Source organism: Mesocricetus auratus, unplaced genomic scaffold, assembly GCF_017639785.1.
Source record: "Mesocricetus auratus isolate SY011 unplaced genomic scaffold, BCM_Maur_2.0 Super-Scaffold_100004, whole genome shotgun sequence".
In the NCBI taxonomy this organism is placed as follows: Eukaryota; Metazoa; Chordata; class Mammalia; order Rodentia; family Cricetidae; genus Mesocricetus; species Mesocricetus auratus.
In genome coordinates, this window is record NW_024429189.1 from 6,788,684 (window position 1) to 6,813,678 (window position 24,995).

A 24,995-nucleotide genomic window follows, 5' to 3' on the forward strand; every position below is an offset into this window, starting at 1 on the left:
GGCTCGGACTGGGGAATGAAGGGGAGGGGCTGCTCGAAAGGGGCGGGATCTAGCGCGTCCGCTGCGCATGCGGCGTCTACGTGTCCTTTTCGGCGCTCCGTAGCCTCGCCGGCGCGAAGATGGCGGCGCTGACGGGTGCTCGGCCGCTGCGCCGAGGGCCGCGGGAGCAGGAGCGGAGCCACAGAGGCTGAGGCCCTAGAGCCTCGCTCGAGGCCGCTCCCACCGTCGGGCCTCGGCTTGTTGCCTCGCCTGCTCCTGCTTCTGAGGGAAGCCTGGGCCGGCCGGACATGGTGCGAGGCGCGCTGCGCTACTGCTGCTGCCGCTGCCGCTGCCGCTGCCGCTGAGCTCGCGGGCCGCGCCCGGCTCGCACGTCCGGCAGGAAGATGTTCTCGGCGTTGAAGAAGCTGGTGGGGTCGGAGCAGGCCCCGGGCCGGGACAAAAACATCCCCGCCGGGTTGCAGTCCATGAACCAGGCGCTGCAGAGGCGCTTCGCTAAGGGGGTTCAATACAACAGTGAGTGCGGGCCGCGCTGTCGGGCAGGCCGGGGCGGCTGGCGGTGCCTGGGGGGGCCTCCACCCTTCCCGAGGGGGTCTGGGGGAACCAGAGGGACCGGCGGGTGGACGGGGTCCTTGGGCTCTGAATAATGGTCGCTCCTTGAGGGTCGTCACCTCGCAGGACACCTGCAGAGAAGAGCTGTGCAGCGACACTGGCAGCACTGGCGGAGCAGCGGTGGAGGACCCTGATCGGTGCGGGTACCCTGCCGAAGGAGACCATTACATAACGCGAGGGTGCGCGCGCGGGTCCGTGGCTAGTGGTTCGGTGCCGGCTGCCTCCCCTCCGGACCCCGGCGCGTGCTCACACTCGAGGCTCCTGAAAGTCGGCCTTCTCTGGCCTTGAGCCGTGGGATTTTTGTTGTTGTTCACTTCGAAGCCAATTTGCAAACAGTATCCACCACGCCAAACGTTCTGTCCCCCCCCCCCCTTTTTTTTTTGAAGACGAAGAAGGGTTTTGTAAGGGATATATTTTTAAAAGTTCCAAAAGGCACTAACTGCATTCTTGCCCTCCCCCAGAAAGAAAGGCCCGCTCTACCCCTTGTTATAAATTATGTATGTATGCATCTAGAAGCAGACCGTCCTCTTGACCTCTTTAAAGTTTTTCCATTTGGAGGCTCTTTTCTAGGCACTCCTCTGTTCCGACATTGTTTACTTCTCGACTGTATACTGCTAGTCTTTTGACTCACACCCCCCAGCACACACTGCCCACGTTCATCGGTGTCTTACAGGGTCAGTAGTATTTGGATGATATTGTAACATTATGAAATGTATCAGGCGGATTTTGAACACTTTCGAAGCAAGTACTTCATACGTGTTAACTTGAAAGTTTGTATCTCTCTTGAGTCTACAGGAGAGAATATTGAGTCGAAATATTCAGAGACTTGTATTCTTTGGAGTCTACATTGGGATTCCTTTTATTTATATAGTATTGCTTAAACCTAATCCTAGAAATTAGGTCTGAACTGGAAGTTTCTCACTAACCCTGTTCCCTGCTGGACCCGCCCCCTGGTGGTCCTGATAGGAGGGACCCAGAAGAGCTGGTCTTCATATTTTCTGAAATCTCTTACTTAGGGAAACAAACCAGCCATATAATAAATACAGATGCACAGTTCTTTAAAGAGGCACAGCTAACTTGATGCTTCCCAAGCACTGAATTGTCTGTTACAGAATGCTGTCCTCCAGGGGCACAATCCTTTTTCTTTTAAATGTGTCAAGAGTAATGAGCTCAGACAGAGCATTGGTGGCACATGCCTTTAATCCCATCACTTGGGAAGCAGGGACAGGTGGAAAGAACAAACTCCAAGAATTCTATCATTTTAACACACTACACAGATCACCACATCATTGTGAGTTGTCTGAATTTCAAAAGCAAACAGAGGAAACTACAGCCAGAGTAAAGTTATCATATTCTAAGGAGCAGCACTGAATTGATGACCCACCTAGTATTCCATACACTTATGCTAAAATGCTGCTGAACTCATGTTCAGTGTATGATTGACAGCTTACTGAGCAGAGATCCTTGCAGAAGTAAATACTGAAGGATGTTCTTTAGATAAATGGAACTTAAGCTGAAGAGATAGGCGTGGAACTAAAAACTAAAAAAAAGCAAAGGAATGAGTCCATATGTGGTGAGCCCTAAATAAGCAGCGATTATATTAGTCATCAGTAATAGTGGGTTTTATGAGCATTTTTTTCTTTTTTGCAATACTGAAATAGTTGGAATCAGCCCCTAGTACAGAATAGAGTTAATCAGAGTCATGGCATTCACATTTGTGGGGGAGGAGTCCAAGACAGGATATTACTATGTATATGTAGTTTTGGCTGTCCTGGTACTGTGTAGACCAGGTTCGTCACAAACTTGTAGAGACCTGCCTGCCTTTGCCTCCCAAATGCTGAGATTAAAGGGATGCACCACGACATCTGGCATGGCATTCAGAAATTTGTTAACTTTAGACTATATTACAGTAAGTGTGAATGTTAAAAAGTGTATTACAACTCTTCCAACTATATGCCAGGCAAAATAAGGAAAAGTTTTGCTCAACTTAATAAAAGGCAGAGTTGGCCGGGAGGAAACTAAAGAAGTAACTAGAACACTGTTTTAGCCAGGTGGTGGTGGCACACTCAGGAGGCAGAGGCAGGTGGATCTCTGTGAGTTCAAGCCTGGTCTACAGAGCAAGCTTCAGGATAGGCTCCAAAGCTACAGAGAAACCCTGTCTTGGAAAACCTAAAACAAACAAAAAGCCTGTTTTATAATGTTTATACAGGAATGTGCATGCCTTGGTGCACATGTGGCAATCAGAGGACACCTTGCAGAGATTAGTTTTCTCCACCGTATGACTCTCGGGGTCAAACTAGGGTTGTTAGGCTTGGTGGCAAGGGCCCTTACCTGCTGAGCCATTAAGCCAATCTCGCTTATTTTTTCCCCTTTTTTTCTGTTATTGGAGATAGCGTCTAGGTTCCCACTAAGCTTGTACACTACTGCTGAGCTATATCCCCAGCTCCTAAAAATATATTGAATAATTCCATTTCTATTAGCAGTCACAATGCAATAAAAAAAAAGTCGGTGAGAAAAAAATCCTCCAATTGGGCCATATGGTCTTTGAAAGCTACATTTAGAATATAACAGCAAAGGGTTGGAATAAAAAGTTGGAAAAGGAAAGTTGGCAGAAGACTGCCCAACTATGGCCTGGTCAGCTGTAACTGCAGTAATGTCATGCAGCGCACACTTTGGGGTGAAGAGAATGGGTTGTGGTAAAGGAGGTAAGGGTCTGTATTCTATGTTTTTGTTTTGAAATAGAGAGTTACTATCCTGCTCAAACTGTTGAACTTGTATGATCAACTGGTCTTCCTATATCAGTGTCCTGAGTAGCTGAAACTTGAACTGGAATTAGGGGTGGTTGTGAGCTGCCGTGTGGGTGCTGGGAATTGAAGCTGGGTCTTCTGGAAGAGGCTTTTAACTACTGTGCCATCTCTAGCCCGAGGTTCCACAACTTAAAGGTGACCTCCTACCAATATCATGTTAGGACCAAACTTTTAAAACACATTGGCTACAATTGGGGGGAATTTAAGATCCAGATGGCAAAAATTTCCAAATAGTTTGAGTCCATGAAGAAATTACTTGGAAACTAGAAAGTACTTTGAGTGGGTGTAGGTATGCAGGCCTTTGATCCCAGCATGGCGGAGGCAGAGGCAGGTCTCCATAGCTAATTCCAGGCCAACCAAGTCTGCATAGAGAGACTGTTTCAAAGAAAGAGCTGGAGGTCTGGAGAGATAGCTTAGGGGTTAAGATACTGGCTGTTTTTTCCAGAAGACCCAGGTTCAATTCCCAGTACCACATGGCAGCTCACAACTGTTTATAACTTCAGTTCTAGGGAATGTGACACCTTCCTCTCCTTAAGATCCTGCATGCACTTGAGGCACATGAATTCACATAACCACACACACATACTCATAAAAGCAAAGTTTTTTTTTTTAAGGTAAAACACATAAAGAATCTATATCTAGGGCTGGAAAGATGTCCGTGGTTAAAAGTGCTTGTTGCTTTTCAGTGGGACCTGAGAGAGACTTTATTGGAGCTCACAGTAGCAGCAGTCAGGTGGGCATGGCTCTGAGAGCTTATATGTTATCTACAAGCAGCAGGCAGAAAGACTGGGCCTGCCACAGGCTGATGAAATCTCAAAGCCCAATCCCAGTGACAAACCTCCTAATCTTCCTAATCTGTCAAATATATGCGCTTATGGGGACCATTCTCATTCTAATCACTATAAAGTGGTAGGGTTTGTGGGAAGGGGTAGCCACATGGGGTCAGGCACATCCCTTGAGTCCAGCTGAGCTGTGAGCTTTCAGATACTGTAAATGGTTTAGAAGTGAGGAGGGACTTAACTGCAGGCAGACCAGACAGCCTAGGAGAAGCAGGTTGGCAGAGGAACCCACAGCTTTTTGCCCTACCTCTTAAGCTTCCACATCTTTCTAGATCCTTCTCTGATTTGCTCCTGGAAGTCTTACAGACAAGCTGGAACACTTGCACTTAAAGGTGTTTTTAATGGCAATATCAACCCTCTCCATGTCCCATGGGGCTGCCCAGGAAGCACCAGCCTAACATCCATGCCTTCCCTGCCCATCTCAGCATCCTCAGTCACTCATGACTCTGGCCCCACCTACCTAAGGTGTCAGTCTTCCCAGCCTGTCCCCTCTCCTTTGCTCCTGGCTTTGTTGATAGTGTTAGTTTCAAACTGCTCTTTATTACTTTTTCAAAAGACCCAGTGGTGAAACTCTAAAAAGTATAGGGGTATAAGGATAACACCCTACCCCATTCACCCCATTCGTGGAGTACATGCCTATCCATGCCTAAGACCAGCAGACTTTCCTGAATTCTGACCTGGTACACAGTGGAATGAGTGATGTAGGAGAAAAACCAGTCAGTGGAAAACCAAGTACTAGGGTATTGTCATGGGCCCTGCTCTTCACTTGGTTAGGTAAAGTCTATGCAGCCCAACCCTGATCCTAAGGATCCCTGTAGTCCCTCAGAGTATATGACTGTAGGAGAAAGCCAGACCTCTGCCATCAGCCCTGGCTTCTGTTCTTGGTGCTACATTTTTGCCCACTGCTGGGTACCCTTTGTACTTTGGGAGGATCTGTCCTGCCCAGCCAGAATTGACCTGTTAGGGAGCTGCTGGCATCCTTGCATGTTCTTACCCTGTATGCCAGTTACCTGAGAAAAAGTTTTAAAGTATGACTGATTAATCTTCCTTTCTTTTTTCTCTTTGCCCATCCTTGCCCCAGTGAAGATTGTGATCCGGGGTGACAGGAACACTGGCAAGACTGCTCTGTGGCATCGACTGCAGGGCAAAAAATTTGTGGAAGAGTACATCCCCACACAGGAAATCCAAGTCACCAGCATCCACTGGAACTACAAAAGTGAGTTCAAGGCCTGTAATAGTTCAGCACCCCTTTTCTCCCGGTATAATATAGTATCCTGCCTTCTACCCTGGTACCTGGAAGGTACTTTCTGAAACTGAGAAAATAATACTCATCTGGGAGGCCCCACTAATTAGAACGTGAACCAGGCACTGGTGGCACACGCCTTTAATCCCAGCACTTGGGAGGCAGAGGCAGAGGCAGGCAGATAGATCTCTGTGAGTTGGAGGCCAGCCTGGTCTACAGAGCAAGTTCCAGGACAGGAAGGCCTGTTACACAGAGAAACCCTGCCTCACAAAACAAAACCTGCATGTGGATCACCCACCAGCATTTTGAATCTGTGAAGTTCCTCCTTGCTCATGCCTCAGGCCCTGAACATTCATAGTTAGAAGTGAAAAAGCAAGGATATACCTCCAAAGACTAGAATTCCCTGGATCCCTCTAGGAGCAGACCCACCCATGCACATCAACAGCACATATACCTGCTTTGCCCCATAGGAGTGCATGTTCTGAACCCTGGAGAACAGTGTGACTGCTTTACCCCTTCCTCCCCCTCCTGGGTCCTGGGGTCTTCACCATCCTTTCAGCCCCCTTAGCTCCTAGGTCATCCCAAAATGGAGAACTGTTGCTGAGGACGAGTTGAGGAGATAACAGGAACTGGAAAGCAGTTTCTGTTCTCATGAGGCAACTCACGACTAGCCTTAGGAGACTGAAGAACAAATGGCCAGGCTGGTGGCAGGGCTGTAGCCAACCTGGGCCTACTCGGGTGGTCCAGCATCAGTGCTCTAGCCTGTAGCACTGACTTGCATTCTTACTTTCTGCTGACCCCTCACTGAATACTGACTAGTCAGATGAAGAAGTGAGGTTCTGGAGAACTGCATTGTGTTTTTATCTGTCTAGGGTGTGATCATCCACTAAGGTACCTGGAGTGGCCCAGGGACAGGACCCACAGGCTGCTGAGAGTGATGGCTTTGTCTGTGGACCAGTAGATGATTCTCATGCCAGGGCCTAGAAGAACAGCCTTGCGAACCCTGCAGAGGCCCCAGGAAGCTAGTGATGCCAGAATGTCCCTGACCCCATTTGGGAGCCTCAAAGGGGTTGTGATGCTAGGCACTAATCTGCGTTTTCCTTGTTTCAGCCACTGATGATGTAGTGAAAGTTGAAGTCTGGGATGTAGTTGACAAAGGTAAGGCACATTTTCTCCTTAATGTTTGATAGAATCTAAGCATGGCCCCCTCCCTCTCCACACGCACCTCATCTGCGTGTCTTCAAGTCCATTACCTCTGGACTGTTCTCCCTTGGGTCTGATGTCCTACTTAGCCCTGTCACACAGAGCCAGTTGTGGTTCAGAGACATGTCATAGGCACCAGACAAGAATGTCTAGGTTATATCAGCGTCTCTGTCTGATCCCTTCCCTATCTGATCTAGGTTCTGGGTTCTGGTCACTCTCCATGTCTGGTGGGCATGGTAGATGTACAATAGTGGACCTGTCACACATACTTTGTTATTTTGAGCATTGGTCACTGAACAGCTGACCATTGGGGGGGGTATGGTATGCTTTAAACTCTGACCCATATGAAGCTGTTCCCAAAGCCCTCTTGTGTAATTCCCTTGGTGACCCATGGTCACACTGGTCCCTCGAGCCTTCGTGGTTTGGTGGCTCTATCTGAGAGAGAAGGTGGTACTCACAGGATACCACCTGTCAGACACTCTTTTACTAGGTGATGGCTTAATGCCAGCTATGTTGTTTGACCATGATTAATAGTCTCTCCAATGAGAACTTACTTTCACAGGCAGACACCCACAAGACTCTTATGTGACTCTGGTCCAGTCTATAGCTATCTATTCTACCTTCTAGCACTGGGGCAGCTCTAATTATTGAGATGGACAGTCCAAGTGCAGTTCACCAGCACTGTAGAAACATGCAAGACTGCACCATGAATCAGGAAGGCCATGAGAGGCAGGGACAAAGTCAAGTGGAGTGAGACAGGACCTTGGTTTGGTGTAGGATATCAAACTGGTTTCCCACAAGGAATTTTTTTGTTTGTTTGTTTTTGTTTTTTGTTTTGTTTTGGTTTTTCGAGACAGGGTTTCTCTGTATTGTTTTGGAGGCTGTCCTGAAACTCGAGCTATAGACCAAGCTGACCTTGAACTCACAGAGATCCGCCTGCCTCTGCCTCCCAAGTGCTGAGATTAAAGGTGTGCGCCACCAACACCTGGCTGTTTGTTTTTGTTTTTTCCCCACAAGGAGTTTTAGTTCGGTTTAGAGAGAAGGCAAGCTGGAGTTGCATGTTGTTGGTTCAGCCTGTGTCATCCATGTGGTGGAGGTTAGGGACCTATACATATCATTCTCAGAGTATGGGTCACCAAGTCCAAGTACCTAAGTAGACCCAGCCACACAGAGACCTATTCTCTTCTAAACCTGCAGAGGGCATCAGCAGAACTCTTCAGAGTGTCCTCATGACAGCATCTGATTTCATTCTTATCTTTTATTAGGTCATAAGTTCCTCTGTGATCCTAGGGGTGAGAGCTCATAGTTTTCCTGGAGCTGACGGAGAGAGAGAGGAGGAGAGGGGGAGTATGTTCACACGTGCACGCACTGTGACATCACACACCGTAGCCTCTGACTAAGAAGGCACAGCATCACCTATTTAGCTTCTAACACAATAGACATGACCTCTGATCTCTCACAACCCCTGACTTTGTAGGCACCACCTTTAATCTGATCCCTGACCTGACCTCATCAGCATGGCTGCACTATATGTCCTTCAGGTCCAGGACTTTGTAGAAGTTGTGTCTCCAGAGCTGTGGTTTCTGGCACAGGGTGTGCTTTCTCCTCCCTCCTCAGCCAAATTCCTTTTGAGTATGAGTTTGGTCAAGTGTTGAAGAACAGTTGAAGCCACTTTTTTCTGTGCTTCCAGCAGTAACACAGCCTAGTTGGGTCCCATCCATTGAGCCTCTGTTGATCTTGATATGCCTGTACACTTCTGCATGCTTATGTGCATCTTTGGAGCATGGTGACCTGCTATCTGAGGCGCATCACTGGGTACACTGTAGGGGCAAGAGTCACAACTATTCGAAGTCATCAGGTAGCTTCGGTCAGCTGTCTTCCACAAGCCATAAAGCCATCAAGTCAGGAGACACAAAGGGGCCACCACTTTAGAACCAAAGTGCCTTCCTTGACCCTTGCCTCAGCTCCTGTCTCTATGTCTGCACCTGTTGCAGTGGAAAGCACTGTTCTAGCAATAAGGTTTTAAAGAGTGGGGTCAGGACATAGGGCTAGCTATCAGATGGAACCATAACTCAACAGCCTTAACCTCTCAGGGCCCTTTCAAGTGACATGCTGCCCAGGAGCCATGGAGCACTTTTTTCCTACTTATTAGGCTCAAACATCCTAACCCTCCAACTTTCAGGTATCTGCTCAGATCCTTGCTGTGTTCCCAGCAGGGAGAAGTCCTAACTCAGAGAATACCTGCATGCTCATGGCTGCTATTACCCATTTACCACAGGGGTGGGAAGAAAGGCCCTACTGCCCCCCACCACCACCACCACCACACACACACACACTCCCTCCCATGGTCCACAGGAGGATCCATAGTCTGTGTACTTTCCACAGCAGCAAAGGACCTTCAGATGTGACAGAAGTTAAAGCAGCTAAAGAGCTCGAGGGCAGTGGCTAAGTTTTCCAGAAGACTGGGTAGTCTCAGCAGTGCTCACAGTACATGTTCAGAGGATTTAAAAGGAAGGTTGATGGGAGGTAGCTCACTCTGGCCTTCCAGCTCCTTTCCAATACTTTCCTTCTGCCCAAGCTGCTGTAAAGTGTTTGTGGGAAGTTGCTGGTTGCGCTACACGCTCCTGACTTAAGCGTGGCCCACCTGCCATTCAGCCCATGAGTGTCAGGCCGAACCATCCACTGCACCTGAGGGGGACAGAGGCTGACTCCCTAGGCTGATCTGAGCTTAACATGTATTCAGATTGGATTTGGAGAGTGATATGGAGGTTGGTATTTTAAGCAAATGAACCAGAGTTTATTCTTGGGCAGTATTTGTTTGCTGTGGAATTCCCAAGGTTGTGAACGGTTCGTTTGCCCAGTTGGACATTTATACATGGAAAGAGGCAGGGACAGTGATGTTGTCTTTTGTTTGTTTGTTTTTTGAGACAGGGTTTCTCTGAATTGTTTTGGAGGCTGTCCTGGAACTCACTCTATAGACCAGGCTGTCCTCAAACTCACGGAGATCCGCCTGCCTCGGCCTCCCAAGTGCTGGGATTAAAGGCGTGTGCCACCTACGCCCAGCGATGTTGTCTTGTTATCTCTAGAGTCCAGTGTCAGACCCCAGACAGAGCCTGTGGCTGTCTGTCACAGAAACCGCTTTGATGGCCATGCAGACAGTGTTAGGCTGACTGCCTTCCTCTCTTCTCCCGATGTGCCAGTGCCATAATGCTGTGGGAGAACTGTCAAGGGAATTCCAGATTGTCTCTCTCAGCTTTGACCCAGTGGAAGCCCTCACCTTGCACTGTCTCCTATGCCTCCATGGGAACTGGGCTGTCACGAGGGACCCCTTTCCTCAAGGCAGATCTGGACTGGTAACTTACTTCCTGGTCTGTCTACCAGCTGCTGAGCCCTGCACCTCTGTCCTCTGCTGGCCTAGCTGTCTCACACAGTTCCATATCTCTCAAGGCTGAGTGAGGGCATCTGAACCTGCCAGGAGGGTTTCTTAGGGTCAGAGGCTGAGTGGAGCACAGCCCCTCATGGCATTATTGCAGGTAGGATGGGACAAGGAAGGATATTCCCCCACTTAGGCAAATCCTGGGCCTGGCAATTCCATTCCTAATTTTTGTTTGTCTTTTAATAAGGAAAATGTAAAAAACGAGGTGATGGCTTGAAGACGGAGAATGACCCCCAGGAGGTGAGCCACATTGTCAGGTGGGTCTGTGTCAGTGTCCTGAGCAAGGTGCCTGTGGTCACTCAGGGTAGTCTCCAACTCCTTAGACTGGGCCTCCTGCCCATCCTGAGATCCTGGTCGTTCTAGTTCACTATAGCTGCAATAGTCACTGACTGTCCTTAACCACTTTCAAGACCCTGTGCTGCAGGGTCACATTTTAGGGTTACTGCTTAGGCTGCGTGCCCTGTGTAAGTGATGCCTGCTCTGTTTCACTCTGCCAACATCAAAGTGAACAGAATGATGTGAATGGTCTATAGGGGTCACATTTTACATTTCTGTCACAGTGGCTTTGTCCTTAAAAGCGCTGGCATATCTTGGAGATGTGGCTGTGGCACCACAGATGGAACCGGATAATCTGTGTTTGCTCCCTAGAAGCTGTGGCACAGTGCACATGGCTGTGTGTCCCCTTGACACGCTTTCTGCCTTTTTGTTTTGTTTTGTTTTGTTTTAAAGAACACTGCCCTGTCTTCCCCCCAGGGGATAGAAGGCCTTCTTCCTCTTCAAGGCTGGAAGCTTAAGGGATACTTAAGCTCCTTGTCCCTTTTCCATGTGATGTGTGTTCTGGAATTCATCTTGATTGATCAGTGTTTTTGTTTTTTACCATTTGCATAATTTTTATGTTTTGGGTTTTAGACATTTGTTGACAGCTTCATACATGTAGATGGTGCATTGTTTCCTCCCTCCCTACTTTGTAACTCCTACCCCGTCATCCACTCCCTCCTTTCCATCATTGCCCTTTTTTGTTTTGTGACCCAGTGATTTTAAACTAGGGCCTTCTGCCTGACCATATGTTTGGAATTATCCATTGGCATTTGGTATGCTCACTATTGGGCACACAACTGAAGATAATACCTACCCCTCCCAAGAATCCATCAGTAGCCGGTAGTTTAACAGGGGTAGGGCCCCATGAGAGCAAATCTCCCCTAACCTATGATTGGCTGGTAGAGTTGCAGTCTTGTACAGGTCACCACTGCTACTGATAGCATTTCACAGTGCTCTTAGTTTTCAGCACTTAGATTCTTTCTGCTCCCATTATTTCATGATGTTCCCTGAATTTGGTTTAGGGCTATGCATTCAACTGCCATTTATTCCCAACACTTAGCAGCCAAAAAGAAAAATATTTTTTTCTGATTAAGGATGAGAGTAGCAAAACAAATAAATAAATTTTTAAAAAGATGAGAGTAGCATCTATCTATGGATATAAATATAATGTTAGAATGCAGTTTGGCTCCATGCCATTTTAACTAAAGAACAGCTGTGAACCCACCCACCCCCACCCAGAGCCTATGACTTCCCAGCTATGGGGTTTGGCCAGGTTTACAGCACCATTGTGTTATTTTTGTTTTTCCTCTGGAAGCCATCTGACAGCTCCAGCACTTGCTTCTAGAAGTCCTAGGGCAGGCCTCTCCTGAAGAGATGGAACTTGCTGCTCCAGTTCCCACTGCTAACTTTCACACACCCACAAGTGTTCCCTTGTGGTTTGTTTGTTTGTTTGTTTCACAACAAAATTACTTTTTAGATCAGAAAAGGCTTGTTCTGCATTTTGGGGTTATTTCAAGGTCCATAGTTGTAGGACTTGGCCAGGGACACAGTCTGACCATTTCTTGCTCCTGTTTCTAGGCGGAGTCTGAAATGGCTCTGGATGCTGAGTTCCTGGACGTGTACAAGAACTGCAATGGGGTGGTCATGATGTTTGACATCACTAAACAGTGGTAAGAGGGCAGGCAGCTGCCAGTACTGCATGCCTTCATGTAGTACCATGTGATTCCTCTGTGGGTGTGGGGCTTCCTGCTGTACCAGCTGTGGACAGAAAATTGAGGGACTGAGGCGGCTAAGCCACAAGATGGGTGTAGACTCATACCTCTGCAGAGGGTAGGGGGGCTTCCAAGAGTCAGGCGAGTACGCGCCTACACATACACACACGTACACACACGCACAAGCACACCCGTGATTCACCAAGAAGACACAGCTAAGATTCATGACAACAAAGACCAGAGCAAAAGTGAGCAGAGGGTCCAGAGGTGCAGAAAGTAAGTGCAAGCCTCTTGAGACACACTGAACTCCATTGAGGAGGGGCGCCCTGAGCAGTGTGCTCATGAGACTGCATTACACATCATCATGAGACTGAGAGCCTTCCTGTCACCAACAACAGGAAAACACCCAAGAGGTTCCCAAATGTCCCAAAGCCTTGCTTGCTCTGCATGCACTGAAAAACAGTCTCTTAAAAACACTGTAGTAGCCAGACATGGTGCTGCACACCTGTAATCCCAGCACGTGGGAGGAAGAGGCAGACATATCTTGTGAGTTCAAAGCCAGTCTGGTCTAGAGAGTTCTAAGACAGCCAGGGCTACATAATGTGACCTTGCTTTAAAAACAACAGCCTGGCGGCAGTGGTGATACACGCCTTTAATCCCAGCACTCAGGAGGAAGAGGCAGGCAGATCTCTGTGAGTTCAAGGCCAGCCTGGTCTACAGATCAAGTTCCAGGACAGGCTCCAAAGCTACACAGAGAAACCCTGTCTTGAAAAACAAAAACAAGAAAAACCTACATTGTAATAAAGAAAGAAGCCCTGACAGCAGCCCATTTTAGAAGTAGCCTTGGGGATTCACCTTGCCTTTTACTCTGCTTTTAGAGTTCTATTATAGTATTAGACGTATAATCTGTGTTTAGATTGGAAAAGGCAGAGAAAAGTGTTCTATTCCATCTTCTAAGACTATCATTGCTGGCAGCCGGAGCAGACCTGCTAGATTTCCACTTCTGTTACTTAAGAATAGTCACAGGCTGGAGAGATGGCTCAGAGGTTAAGAGCACTGGCTGCTTTTTCAGAGGTCCTGAGTTCAATTCCCAGCAACCATATGGTGGCTCACAACCATCTACAATGGGATCTGGTGCCCTCTTCTGGCCTGCAGGGATACATCACATAATAAATAAATCTAAAAAAAAAAAAAAAAGAATCCTCTCAGGGCTACAGGAGGCATACTGGGCCACAAGCTCCAGTTTAGCAGTACACATTTGTCACAGACATCAATATTCAAAGCCATACTCTCATCTCAGGAACAGAGCAGAAATAGGGATTTTGCCTATGTGAGTGATGGTAGTCTGTTGATCTAGTATTTGGGACATGGCTTTACATCTGGACACACTAAAGTGTTCTATGACCTTTGCAGTCTAACTTCATACGTCCCTGCAGCTATCAGGACACTTCAGAGGGGCAAGTAGTGCCCTTTAGAGCAACGAGGACTCAACAGCTTGGCTGAGCATCAGAACATGAGTTTGATACTGGACCAGCTCAGGAAGGATGTGCGGATACATGTTTGGGAGCCATGAGACCCTGTAGGCCCTGTGCTCACAAAACAGTAGTTGTTAGACCACAAGGATCACAGTCATTTCTTGGTTTCTGAGATCCCTGGACACCAGCGTGTTTGGTTCAGCTAGTGCCTGGGAGGCAGTAGACACTTCAGAGCCTGAGCTCTAAATGTGAAGGATGGGAAACACCAAATTCACACAGCTGCCATTACAGGCCAGTGAGCACACTTAACGGATGCAGATCCACTTCAAGAGGATACACCAGCATCAGTAGAGGCTGCCATAGTTACAGGCATGGTGCATTTTCATTGCTTTCTCTTAGCAGAGAAGATGGGTCATAATCATTTCACTGGTTGTGGGAAGTATTTGTTAGTGGATTTTATAAAAACAAGGTCTCTGTATAAGCATAGGCTAACTTGGAACTGATGATATACCCCAGACAGGCCACAAACTCATAATCCTCTTATCTCAACTTTCTGAGAACCAGGTTATTGGTATATACTGCCATTTCTTGTTTGTTTTTTGGAGGAGGGCAGGGATGGGGAGTAGAGGGCAGATACTGGAGATTGAACCTAGGGCTCTGTATGTGCTGAGCAAGTACTCAACTCTGAACCAAATCCCTAGCCCTAGTTGTCTTTACAAGTCATTTGGAGACATTGGGATGACTTGTGTAGTGGAGCTACAGGGCACTCCTACATCAGGTCAGCCTTGGAGAGACCAACAGACTTTGTAAATGGTATGGTTCACTGCAGAGTAAGCAAGGCCCTGGAGACAGACACTTCATTAAGGAAACTTCAGGCATGGCATCCCTGAGACAAGAGCCAATAAGTAAAAGGAGATGAGCTGCAACCTCAGCCTCAGTGTGCAGCAGAGCTGAGGGACATGTAACCCCAGGATACATTCAGTTTGGAATGATGCTATAAACGGTGAGACTTCAAGCAGTTTTTTGTTTGTTGTTGTTTTTTATTTTAAGGTAGGAAGTTGTGTGATAGAGACCAAAGGACAGGAGTTGGCTCTCTCACTCTACCATGTGGACCCAAAAAACAAACTCAGGTCATCAAGCTCAGTGGCAGGTACTTGCTCGACTGAGCCACCCCACCAGTCCTTGAAGCAGTTACATGGGGACACAGACAGGTGGCACACCAATTAAAGGCAGGGGAATGGAGCGTCTCGATTTGAGGTGCAGGACAGCTGTGGTGTCTGGTAGAGTCAGTGGCCAGGGATGCAGGCTTGCTGCATTTGCTGTGTCTCTGAACCCTGCCTGAGGTGACAGTTGCTCTGGCGAGTTAGACCAAAGAGGTAGTACACACAGCATTCTAAGGGTCACACTGCTAAGGCAAAACACTCCCTCCCTTTTTGAAGGACCTTCAATTATGTTCTCCGGGAGCTTCCTAAAGTGCCAACCCATGTGCCGGTGTGCGTGTTGGGCAACTACCGTGACATGGGCGAGCATCGAGTCATTCTACCAGATGATGTACGTGACTTCATTGACCACCTGGACAGGTGGGTGCTACTAGTTTTCCTCCTGTAAGCAGGTCTTATGTTCTGCTCTGATAGTGTTGGGGGAAGCTTATAGACACTTGGGTAGCAAAGGCAGGGTCTCATCCTGTGTTGAAGATAAATTGTCAGCATCCTAGCCTAGGAAAGAGATTATGGTCAGAGGGTGAGGAGCTCCAGGTCTCTGGTAATGCTGTAGAAGATATAAGGACCATATGGCAGGACGGGGTTCTTCCGACCACCCCCAGAGGAGTCAGCTGCAGAATGTCCTTAGGAACCTGCTGCCAGAAGGCAGCGAGGTAGACAGAACACCTTAGGCTTAGGTTTGGCCCTTGGCATAAGAATCAAGCCACACTGCCCACTAAGTTCCTTTATCTTACTTTAAAAACAGACCTCCAGGTTCCTCCTATTTCCGCTATGCTGAGTCTTCCATGAAGAACAGCTTTGGCCTAAAGTACCTGCATAAGTTCTTCAACATCCCATTTTTGCAGTTACAGGTAAGTGCTTACCAAGTAGGGCAGACAAGTGGGTAGCCATCACTTTGGTGGCTCTGCTCAACGATTGGCCTTCTCCCTAAGCCTGATAGCACTCTTGGGTACTTTTTGGAAGCTGACTACCAACATGTATACAGTGGGCTGGAGATGGCACTCTCAGCACTCAAAGCATCAGGCCGAAAGTGAGATTAACATGTCTTGCCCTCTAAGAGCATCCAGAAGTTTCAGTCCAACATGTAGAGAGCACTTGTGCCTCTTTGGGACACTGAAGTGCAGACCCCCTTTACCAGATGAACATAGAGCTATGGAGGTCCGAGTCACCAGATCTGTCTGTTATCAAGAGACAGGTTCCAAGACATGCAACTTCTGTGACTCTGCATCACATGCTGGCCTGGCTGTACTCTGAACTATAGCTGTCTGGCCATCTCATGAAGAACAGAAAAGTTACACCCTGTCTGAAGCATCTAGCCTTCCTGATGTAGTTGGGACAAGTAGGGTGGCCTGCTAGAGTGCTGCACCTACCCTGCTTTTCATTGGATGTTCTTCTTGGAGTCTTTCAAATAAGTAGAAGTGGCATAGGCTAAACATGGTGGCACACACCTGTTCCCAGCATTCAGAAGACTTGAGTCAGGAAGATCACTTCAGGGTTAAGACTGTGTAGTGAGGCTCAGTGAGTGGGAGACCCCATCCCAAAAAAATTCATACCTGTAATCCAGTACTTAGGAAGTAGAAGCAGGAGGATCACAGGTTCAAGGTTAGCCCTAGCTTTGTAACAAGTTCAAGACCAGCCTGGACGACATGAGACCCTTTCTCAAACACACAAAACAAGCCAGATGGTGGAGGAGAGCCAGGGCTGTTACACAAAGAAACCCTGGCCAGGCAGTGGTGGTGCACGCCTTTAATCCCAGCACTCGGGAGGCAGAGGCAGGCGGATCTCTGTGAGTTTGAGGCCAGGCTGGACCGATAGCCCCCGAAACAATACAGAGAAACCCTGTCTTGTAAAAACCAAAAAAAAAGAAGAAAAAAAAAAAAAAAGAAACCCTGTCTCGGAAAAGCAGCAGCAACAACAAACAGAATGTTGCAGAGATAGTACAAGATGACCCAGTCCCCAGTGTCTCCTGTTTGTGTTCTATGTTTGTCAAGTCCAAGGAACGAGTCTCAGTCTATAAACTAAACCCAAAGTTCCATCTCGTCCCAGATCCACACCCCCCATACCCCCACCCCTGACCCTACACTTGCTTAAGCTGTGGTCATTTTCTCTGGTCCTGAGGTATGCGGTAGCTTCTCAAAACTAGGAGAGCAGCAAAGCAGAAAATAGAACAAGGCTCTGGATCCTAAGCATAAGAACAGAGGACCAATTATTTTTGGAACCAAGAGCTGAAACAGCTTGGTGTGGGGTCTCTGGTGAATAAGGCCAAAGAGGTCTGGCCACCTTTCTGGACTTGGAGACCTGTAGCCTCCCCTGAGTATAGGGACCCTTCGTACTTTATCTAGGACATCAAACTCAGGAAAGTAGCCTTCCTTCTCTTCATCTCTGTGTCCTTTTGAGAAACATGATATTCCTGCAGCTGGGATTATGCTGAGGAGCCGTGGGTTAGGAAGAAGTTCAAACTTACATGATCATAAGGAACTTGTACTAAAGGCCTTCTGCTGAAGACTCCTGTTGTGAGACAAAACTCTTCCTAGGGGAAGACAACCCATATCTACTTACTCCAGATAGGGATCCCAATAGACCCAAAGTATGGCTATCATCAACGTCCAGTTTGGTGAACCAATGAGTTTTATTGGGTTTACTTACAGAAGCAAAAATGACACAGTCAGCTGCATCACCGAAGCCCACTCCAGTATGGGTCAGCAGCTCACACAAGCTGGGCACAGCCTGTAGGGAGCTTAACAGGTGTCCTTCCAAGTGTCTAGTGAAAACGTCTTGTAGCTGGTTTGTTCTAGGTTGTCTTTGCAACCTTTCTCCTCTGAGAGTCATCGTTACGTCTCCACTTCCTTCCTAAGGAGGATTCTCAGCTTACTCAAGCAAGGAGGACCCAATGAATCTGGTCAGTTTCAGGGACTTCTGAAGCTCTTTTAAGTTTTTACCTTTCTATTTAAAGAGCCCTGTAATACAGAATGTTTCGATCTTGGAGGAAACTGTTAGAAAACAACTCACACTGCTCCACTCTATGAAAGCTTTACCACTGACTCCTGCCAGGGGAGACAGATGCCAGAATAATCACTGGTGCTAGAAGCCTAAGCTGAGATCCAGACCAACATAGCTTTCCTCCATGGTTATTTGCAGGGAATCTGATGACAGGGTGGGGGTGGGTGGCTGCTCTTCTAGAAGATGGATGACAGTTCAATTCTTAAATGGCTTTGGGAGCCAGGCAGTGGTGCCACACACCTTTAATCCCAGCACTCGGGAGGCAGAGGCAGGTGGATCTCTGTTGAGTTGGAGGCCAGCCTGGTCTACAAGAACTAGTTCCCAGACAGCCTCCAAAACCACAGAGAAACCCTGTCTTGAAAAAAACCAAAAAAAAAAAAGAAAAAGAAAAGAAATTATTTTGGGATGTAGCTCAGTTGTTAGATACTTGCCTACTGTTCATAGCACCCTGGGTTCAGGCCTTAGTGCTATGTAAGCCAGGTGTGGCACATTCCATAATCACAGCAATAGGGAGGTAGAGATAAGGAAGAAAATTAATTCTGCACCATCCTCAGTCATATAGCAAGTTCTAGGCCAGACCCAGATACAAGAGACACCATGAGGCTGGAGAGATGATTCGGTGGTTAGTAAAGCCTGCTGCTCTTCGAGAGGACCTGAGTTCAGTTCCCAACATCACATTGGGTAGCTCACAGCTGTTGTAACTCTAGCTTCAAGAGATCCAATGTACTCTTAGACTCTGGGCATTCAAACATGTGACTTTCACTCAGTCACATGCATATGCACATAAAAATAACAAAGCAAGTCTTTTAAAGAACAACTGTAAGGCTGGGTGGTAGTGCACACCTTTAATCCCAGCACACTAGAGGCAGAGGCAGGCATCACCAGTTATTGGACAATATGCAGAGTAAAAGCTAAATAGACTTATATAGGTATTTGATGTGGCTGTCTGGGTTTTCTTGGTATGCTACATCTTTAGTTTTAAGTTAGGGCCCTCATCTGTCTATGATATGCCTGCCTGTCCTGAGTATTGATCTGCCTCATTCTCATGTACTTCTATTTTGTCCCAGTATAAAGACGAGATCTCTTGGTCTTTAGTTACTCCTACTTTTTCTGTTTGGTTTGTTTGCTCTGTGCTGGAAAGCACTTCCAGGATAAGCCTGGGGCGTGCCCTGTGGCAGGGCCATGCTTCTTGTGATAGCAGTGTCTGTCTAGCAGGGCCTTTTCCACCTTAAAACAACCCTATTTCATAGCCTGTGTCCTCACACAGCCTGGAAGCTGCAGTATTTCAAGATTAAATCTAAATGCAGAAGACATGCTAACTGAACCTTCAGGATTGATGTGATCAGCTTTGGTCATCATACTAGAAGTGTACAGTTTGCCCAGTCTGTACCTGGCAGAGTTTATCACCTAAAGTTCCCCCTGGGGCTCCAGATGTCTTAAGCACCTATTGCTATGATTGTGTGACCTGAGAGGCCAACAGTAAGTGCCAGTGACAACCAAAGGTGTGATGTGGAAACAGAAGGTGGCGCTTTCTGGTGGTGCTCCACATGACTGACCTGTGTCCTCCAAGCCACACAAGCTGACTTTGGATCCAGCCAGACCTCACAGGAAGAGGCTGTAGAGTGGGGAAGAGGCATACTCAGCTATGTCCACTTCCTCTACAGAGGGAAACACTGCTGAGGCAGCTGGAGACAAACCAACTAGATATTGATGCCACCCTGGAGGAGCTGTCAGTGCAGCAGGAGACTGAGGACCAGAACTACAGCATGTACGTGAGCCAACATCTACGGATTTGCAGGCCCTGGCTGCCCTGGGGGAACGGTGGGCACCATACTGTATTGCCCGAGGACCCTAGTGGACCACAGACAGGAGCCAGATGCCAAACTTTGGTCTGTGCCTGTGAGGCAGTGGAGAAAGCAGCATATACGTGGGTGGTAGATGAGTCAGCCTGAGCATTCCTTAAGTGAGCCCTTGTACTCCGTGTGAGCAGTGTGAGAGCTGAGCAGCACGGCACAGCAGCTCATCTCAGCCTCTTAGGACAGCACTCCATGCTATTACCAAGCCCTTCCTGTTCACTGTGCGCGTGGTCATTATCAATGTGAATTGCCAGTAAGTATTTTAGTCAGGTCAGCACATGTCCAGAACAAGTGGATTAACACTGTGAATTGAGCTATGCTGATCTGGGAGCACTTTCCATTTCCCTGCAGGACCCTGAGTTCTTGTAGAAAGTGAAGGCAGATATTCCTGAGGGTGGGCTGTGTTGGCTCTCTATACCCCCAAATATTTTGGAGCCGTCAGAACCTACATCTGGTGTGGTTCCTACATGTGGGTCAGCACAAACCCATGGTTAAAGCAACTACACATGTGTGATTAGCAACTCTACCCTACTGGCCATAACCAGCCACATCTCCCTCTTGGTCACTAGTTGGGTACTGTTGACAGCCGCTGGCCTACCCAAACCCTGTAAAACAGTAGGTCTAGGTTGACTGGTCATGCATCCAAGCTGTGGGACTCAGTTCCCCAGCCTGGTACCAGTATAAAGGGACAGGATATAAGCAAGGCGTTAGTCTGGTACCAAAGACTGAGGCAGCTGACTGTCAGGCAATCCCTGTCCTCTGCTTAATAGTACAAATGCAAAAGGGGCACTGATGGTCTAAAGCTTTGGAGACAGAGGTCTAAGAGAAAGCCAACTCCTCACTCCCTATCCTTTTGCCCCTCCTAGCTTCCTTGAAATGATGGAGGCTCGAAGTCGAGGCCATGCATCCCCTTTGGCAGCCAATGGGCAGAGTCCATCCTCAGGCTCCCAGTCGCCAGTTGTGCCTCCAAGTGCTGTATCCACAGGGAGCTCCAGCCCCAGCACTCCCCAGCCTGCCCCCCAGCTGTCCCTCAGTATCTCCTCCACCTGTCCCCAAGCACCATCTCCTGTACCCCCTTTGGAGGCTGTGCCCTCCTCTGTGCACCCTTCAGCCCCAGCTCCAGCCCAGCGTCGCAGTATCATATCTAGGCTGTTTGGGACCTCACCAGCTGCAGAAGTGACCCCTTCACCTCCAGGTAGGCCTGGGAACAGCCCTCTCAACATGTGAATTTGGAGCTAGCTTCTGGCATCTTGAGCCTCATGGCCCTCAGAGACTGGAATGTGGTTCCTGTACCCCTAATAAGCTCCTCCCTCACGGGCCAGCCACTGTTTATCCCAGTTCTAAAGTAGCCTATGATCTTGAGCCAGGGTGCATGAATTGTCAAGTCCCAGTCCTTACAGGCTCAGTTTTGAGGCCTTCCTATCATGGGTGACGGGACCACATAAGGAAGAAACAGCATTTCTCTACAGAACCAGCTCCAGCCCTAGAGGCCCCAGCAAGAGTCCAGAACGTTGATGATTTTGTCCCTGAAGATGGCCTTGACCGAAGCTTCCTGGAAGACTCAACCCTGCCTAAAGACAAGAAGAAAATTGGAGCCAACGATCCACAGCAGGATAGTGACAGGTAAGGATAGGTTGGTGGAGCTGAGCAGGGGGTTCTGCCTCAAGGGACAGCCAACACAGCTTTCCCATCCTATTTATACCTGAATCTCAAAGACAGTGCTGGGGATTGTGGACACAGCCTTTCTTTGTGCTTGCTGGGTTGGCAGCTAGCTTTAAGGAGAAGGCTGGACTGGAAAAACAGAGGGAAGGGCTCAGGCCATGTGTCAAAGGCCTGCTTAGACTAATCAGTGCCACCCTGGGGTATGTAGACAGCTAGCTCACCATGGAGTGGGGCAGTTTATGCCCACAGCAGACTGGAGAACACTGGGCTGGAATCTTCCTAGGACAGCAAGAACCTTGGCAGATGACCTAGCAGGGACAGAGGCACTCTGAATACATCCTAGCCCAGTCTATGTGTAGGGCATAGGTAAGGCCACCTGGGTCTCTCCATATGGACCCAAACAAGCAAGCCTTGGCCAGGTCTGACTTCCTGCAGCTATCCCTTTCCACAAACCCCATCTGTCTTCTAACAACACTCTAAAACCTGTGTACGGCCAAGCTCTAAGATCACTCCCTCTTACAGATCAAATGTTGAATGACTGCTAGCATCTCCAGCATCATCATGTTCAACGGAGCCAAGGGCTTCCCTTCCAGAAACAAATAGATTCAAGGCTTCTAACTAGGCCCCTCTCCCACCAATTTCCTCATTGGCCAGCAGCAAGGCAGTGTTGTCCTATTATTCCCACCTATATTCAGCAGCCCCTGTGACAGCCCAGAAGGTCTTGCCAATAGAATATGGTACTATAGACAGGGCAGCTCTACAGGCAGTAGGGTGGGGAATCATAGCCCCCCTCGAACTTCTGATTTCCTTCCCCCTTGTTGCAGTGATGATGGGGAGGCCATAGGAGGGAACCCAATGGTGGCAGGTTTCCAGGATGACGTGGACATAGAAGATCAGCCTCATGGCAAATCCCTGCTGTCCTCAGACCCCATCCCCAGTAAGAACATCAGTCTTTCCAGTGAGGAGGAAGATGAAGGACTGGCAGGCCACCCCAGAGTGGCTCCTCAGCCGTGCTCAGAGCCTGAGACAAAAAGGTATGGGCTGGGGTCCCCGGGGTATGGCCAGCTGAGATAGTGGCATCCTAAGGTGGCCTCAGAACTCCTGACATTTCTTCTTATGTGAAGGATCTCCACCAAGGCCTCCCATCCACAAAAGAAGGGAGCTCCCAACAGAGCCATGCCCTCATGGTCTGATGGCCTCACCACTGGCTCAGGGACTGACCTCGGCAATACCAAGCCACCCACTGATGGCTCTAGACCTCAGGAAGGAAGGGACAAGCAGGTGTCATCAGAAAGTGATCCTGAGGGGCCCATTGCAGCCCAGATGCTGTCCTTCGTCATGGATGACCCTGACTTTGAAAGTGATGAATCGGACACACAGAGGAGAATGGTAAGGATAGTGGGAAGGTCAGCCTCCATCCTTCCAGAGATAGAGTACAATCAAGGTTTGTTTCCCAGAGCAAGGTTTGAAGAGAGGCAGGAAGAAGAGTGTTCCCGGCTCCAGTGCCCCAGAGACACAATCCCCTCTTAACATGTTTCTGGAGCTGCTAGAGTCCATGGGAGGGTGTCCATTGCCCACATGAAGGCCCTGCTGATCTTTCTAAGTTTGGGTCAGGTTAACCCCTTTCTACCCCACACCAGCCCCTGTTTTCCCAAAGGGACTTGCCATCGTGCTTCAACCCATGGCAGTTGTCAGGACAATAGGCCTACCAACTACTCTCTCTGTCCCTAGGGGGGCTTCCCAGTAAGAGAAGACCTCTCTGATGTGACCGATGAGGACACTGGCTCTGCCCAGCTACCCCTGCCTTCCAAGCCTCCAGTCTCTGCTTTCAGACTGAAGAATGACTCAGATCTCTTTGGGCTGGGCCTGGAGGAGACAAGACCTAAGGAAAGCAGTGATGAAGGTAGGAGGCCTGGGGCTTGTCCCTCTCCTTGGAGCCTTGTATAACTTGGAGGTCCTTATCCTGTGGTAGTTTAGGGACCTGTGTTTAGAAATTTTAGCCTGGCCTACCTACGGTTTTTCTTCATCATAGCTATAACTATGGGAGGAACTATGTCACAACAGCTGGCTTTGCCCAGGCAAGCACATGACCAAACCTAACATCTGCATTGTGGCCCAGAATTGTCATCCAAAACTGTCACCTGTTCATGGTTCCCTGTGGATCCCCCTCTGTGCCAACTGCTCTGCCAACATTCCAGGCTTTCAAGTGTCCCAGGCCTTTGGAACAGAACAATTTCAGAAAGAAAAAAAATGCTAGCTGCCTAGCAGATATGCTTGGAACTCCAGCCCAGAGATGGCTCAGCACAGAAATACGCGGGAACCCCCTAGATTCCCTGTAGGACCAGGCCTTGTTGGAAATCGGGTATCCATACAAAGTGGTTACAGTTCAGCTGTCTTCCTTGTGCAGATAAAGACAGCAAACTTCCCTCAAAAGAGAAGAAGAAAAAGAAGAAGAAAAGCAAAGAGGTACGTGCCCCGCCCCCTAATCTCACAGCTAGCCTGGACAGTCCAGGGTCCTGGAAGGTGGGGTATATAACCTTGTGGGTTGTCCATTGACTCGAGATCTGCTCTCATGACCTTCAGGAGGAAGAAAAGGCTACAAAAAAGAAAAGCAAACACAAGAAGAGCAAGGACAAGGAGGAAGGCAAGGAGGACCGGAGGAAGAAGAGGAAGCCCCCTCGGAGCAAGGAGCAGAAGGCTGCAGATGAGCTGGAAGCCTTCCTGGGGGGTGGGGCCCCTGGCAGCCACCACCCTGGAGGTGGGGACTATGAGGAGCTCTAGGCATTCCAGAGATGTTGGTTGTCCTGGGAAGAGGGGAACTGTCAGTGGCTGATTTGGGGAGGCTGCTGCCTATGTGCCCATGTTCCCAGGACCACCCTGTCGCCTATGTCCCCCAGCCATTGTGTCTACCCTCATGTGGTCTGGCCCACTCTACATTGGTTTTTGTGCTGGAGACCTTGGTGGTGGTTAGGCCCTTGGTCAGGCGCTGCAGGTGCTGGGCCTCAACCCAGCAGAAGCCTGCTCTGCAGGGAGGGAGGGGACAGAACAGAATTGCAGCTGGCTTGGTGAACCACCTGGCCCTCCCCAGATAGAGCTGCAGCCAGTCCCCGGTGTTTCTCAGGGATGTGCCTGGGGCCGAGAAGGGACCCACCAGGGTCTGTTTACAGAGGCAGGGTGTGGGACTGCTTGGCTTCTCAAATGTCCACCACCCAGCCCCACTCCTGCTTGCCTTCCTGAGCTCTCCCAGGGCCATAGCATGGCTTGGGTTGTGGACCTTCTTCGCCATGGATCCAGAGTAGAGCGGGGCTATGCCCTGAGCACAGGTGTGCACTCAGGAGGGTGGGCAGTATCTGCTACTGCAAAGTGGCCCACACTGGGTAAGGCTGGCAAGAGAACACAAAGTACCACCTCTCCTGTGGGAGGGGCACTAACAGCTTGCCACTGTGTGCCAGCTGTGCCTCTGCCTGTTCAGCGCCTGCGCAGGTGAGCCTAGAGGGCGCCTTCTAAAGACACTCCGCCCAAACTATAAAGCTCTCCGATTTTACTGTGGTGTGTGACTGTTTTCTGGTTCTCTAAACTGCTTTAAGATGAGGCCACCCGCTGGGTAGTGGTGGC

At 48.8% G+C, this 24,995-nt stretch overlaps 1 protein-coding gene across 2 annotated transcripts; it reads left to right on the plus strand.

Annotated features, from left to right (window-relative positions):
- The first annotated feature begins 126 nt into the window (after nucleotides 1-126).
- On the plus strand, nucleotides 127-24,924 carry Rabl6 (RAB, member RAS oncogene family like 6). 2 transcript variants are annotated; one of them, XM_005083676.4, is made up of 15 exons: nucleotides 127-513; nucleotides 5,337-5,471; nucleotides 6,609-6,656; nucleotides 10,325-10,377; nucleotides 12,034-12,125; nucleotides 15,082-15,222; nucleotides 15,608-15,713; nucleotides 19,527-19,630; nucleotides 20,585-20,913; nucleotides 21,188-21,341; nucleotides 22,205-22,414; nucleotides 22,505-22,769; nucleotides 23,112-23,283; nucleotides 23,788-23,846; nucleotides 23,964-24,924. In XM_005083676.4, the coding sequence occupies exons 1-15, from the start codon at nucleotides 384-386 to the stop codon at nucleotides 24,159-24,161; spliced, it is 2,196 nt and encodes a 731-aa protein (XP_005083733.1). In that variant the 5' UTR covers nucleotides 127-383; the 3' UTR covers nucleotides 24,162-24,924. The 2 variants fall into 2 exon arrangements, with proteins under 2 accessions (XP_005083733.1, XP_021090670.1); XM_021235011.2 differs by lacking the exons at nucleotides 127-513; nucleotides 5,337-5,471 and having other exon boundaries at nucleotides 10,325-10,394.
- The last annotated feature ends 71 nt before the right edge of the window (nucleotides 24,925-24,995 follow it).

What these genes read in the sequence shown, in the direction of transcription:
- Rabl6 (XM_005083676.4), top strand. Translation starts at nt 384, where the DNA reads ATGTTCTCGGCGTTGAAGAAGCTGGTGGGGTCGGAGCAGGCCCCGGGC. An exon ending in TAAGGAAAGCAGTGATGAAG is followed by an intron (nt 23,284 to 23,787) that starts GTAGGAGGCCTG and finishes TTCCTTGTGCAG; the next exon opens with ATAAAGACAGCAAACTTCCC. An exon ending in AGAAGAAGAAAAGCAAAGAG is followed by an intron (nt 23,847 to 23,963) that starts GTACGTGCCCCG and finishes CATGACCTTCAG; the next exon opens with GAGGAAGAAAAGGCTACAAA.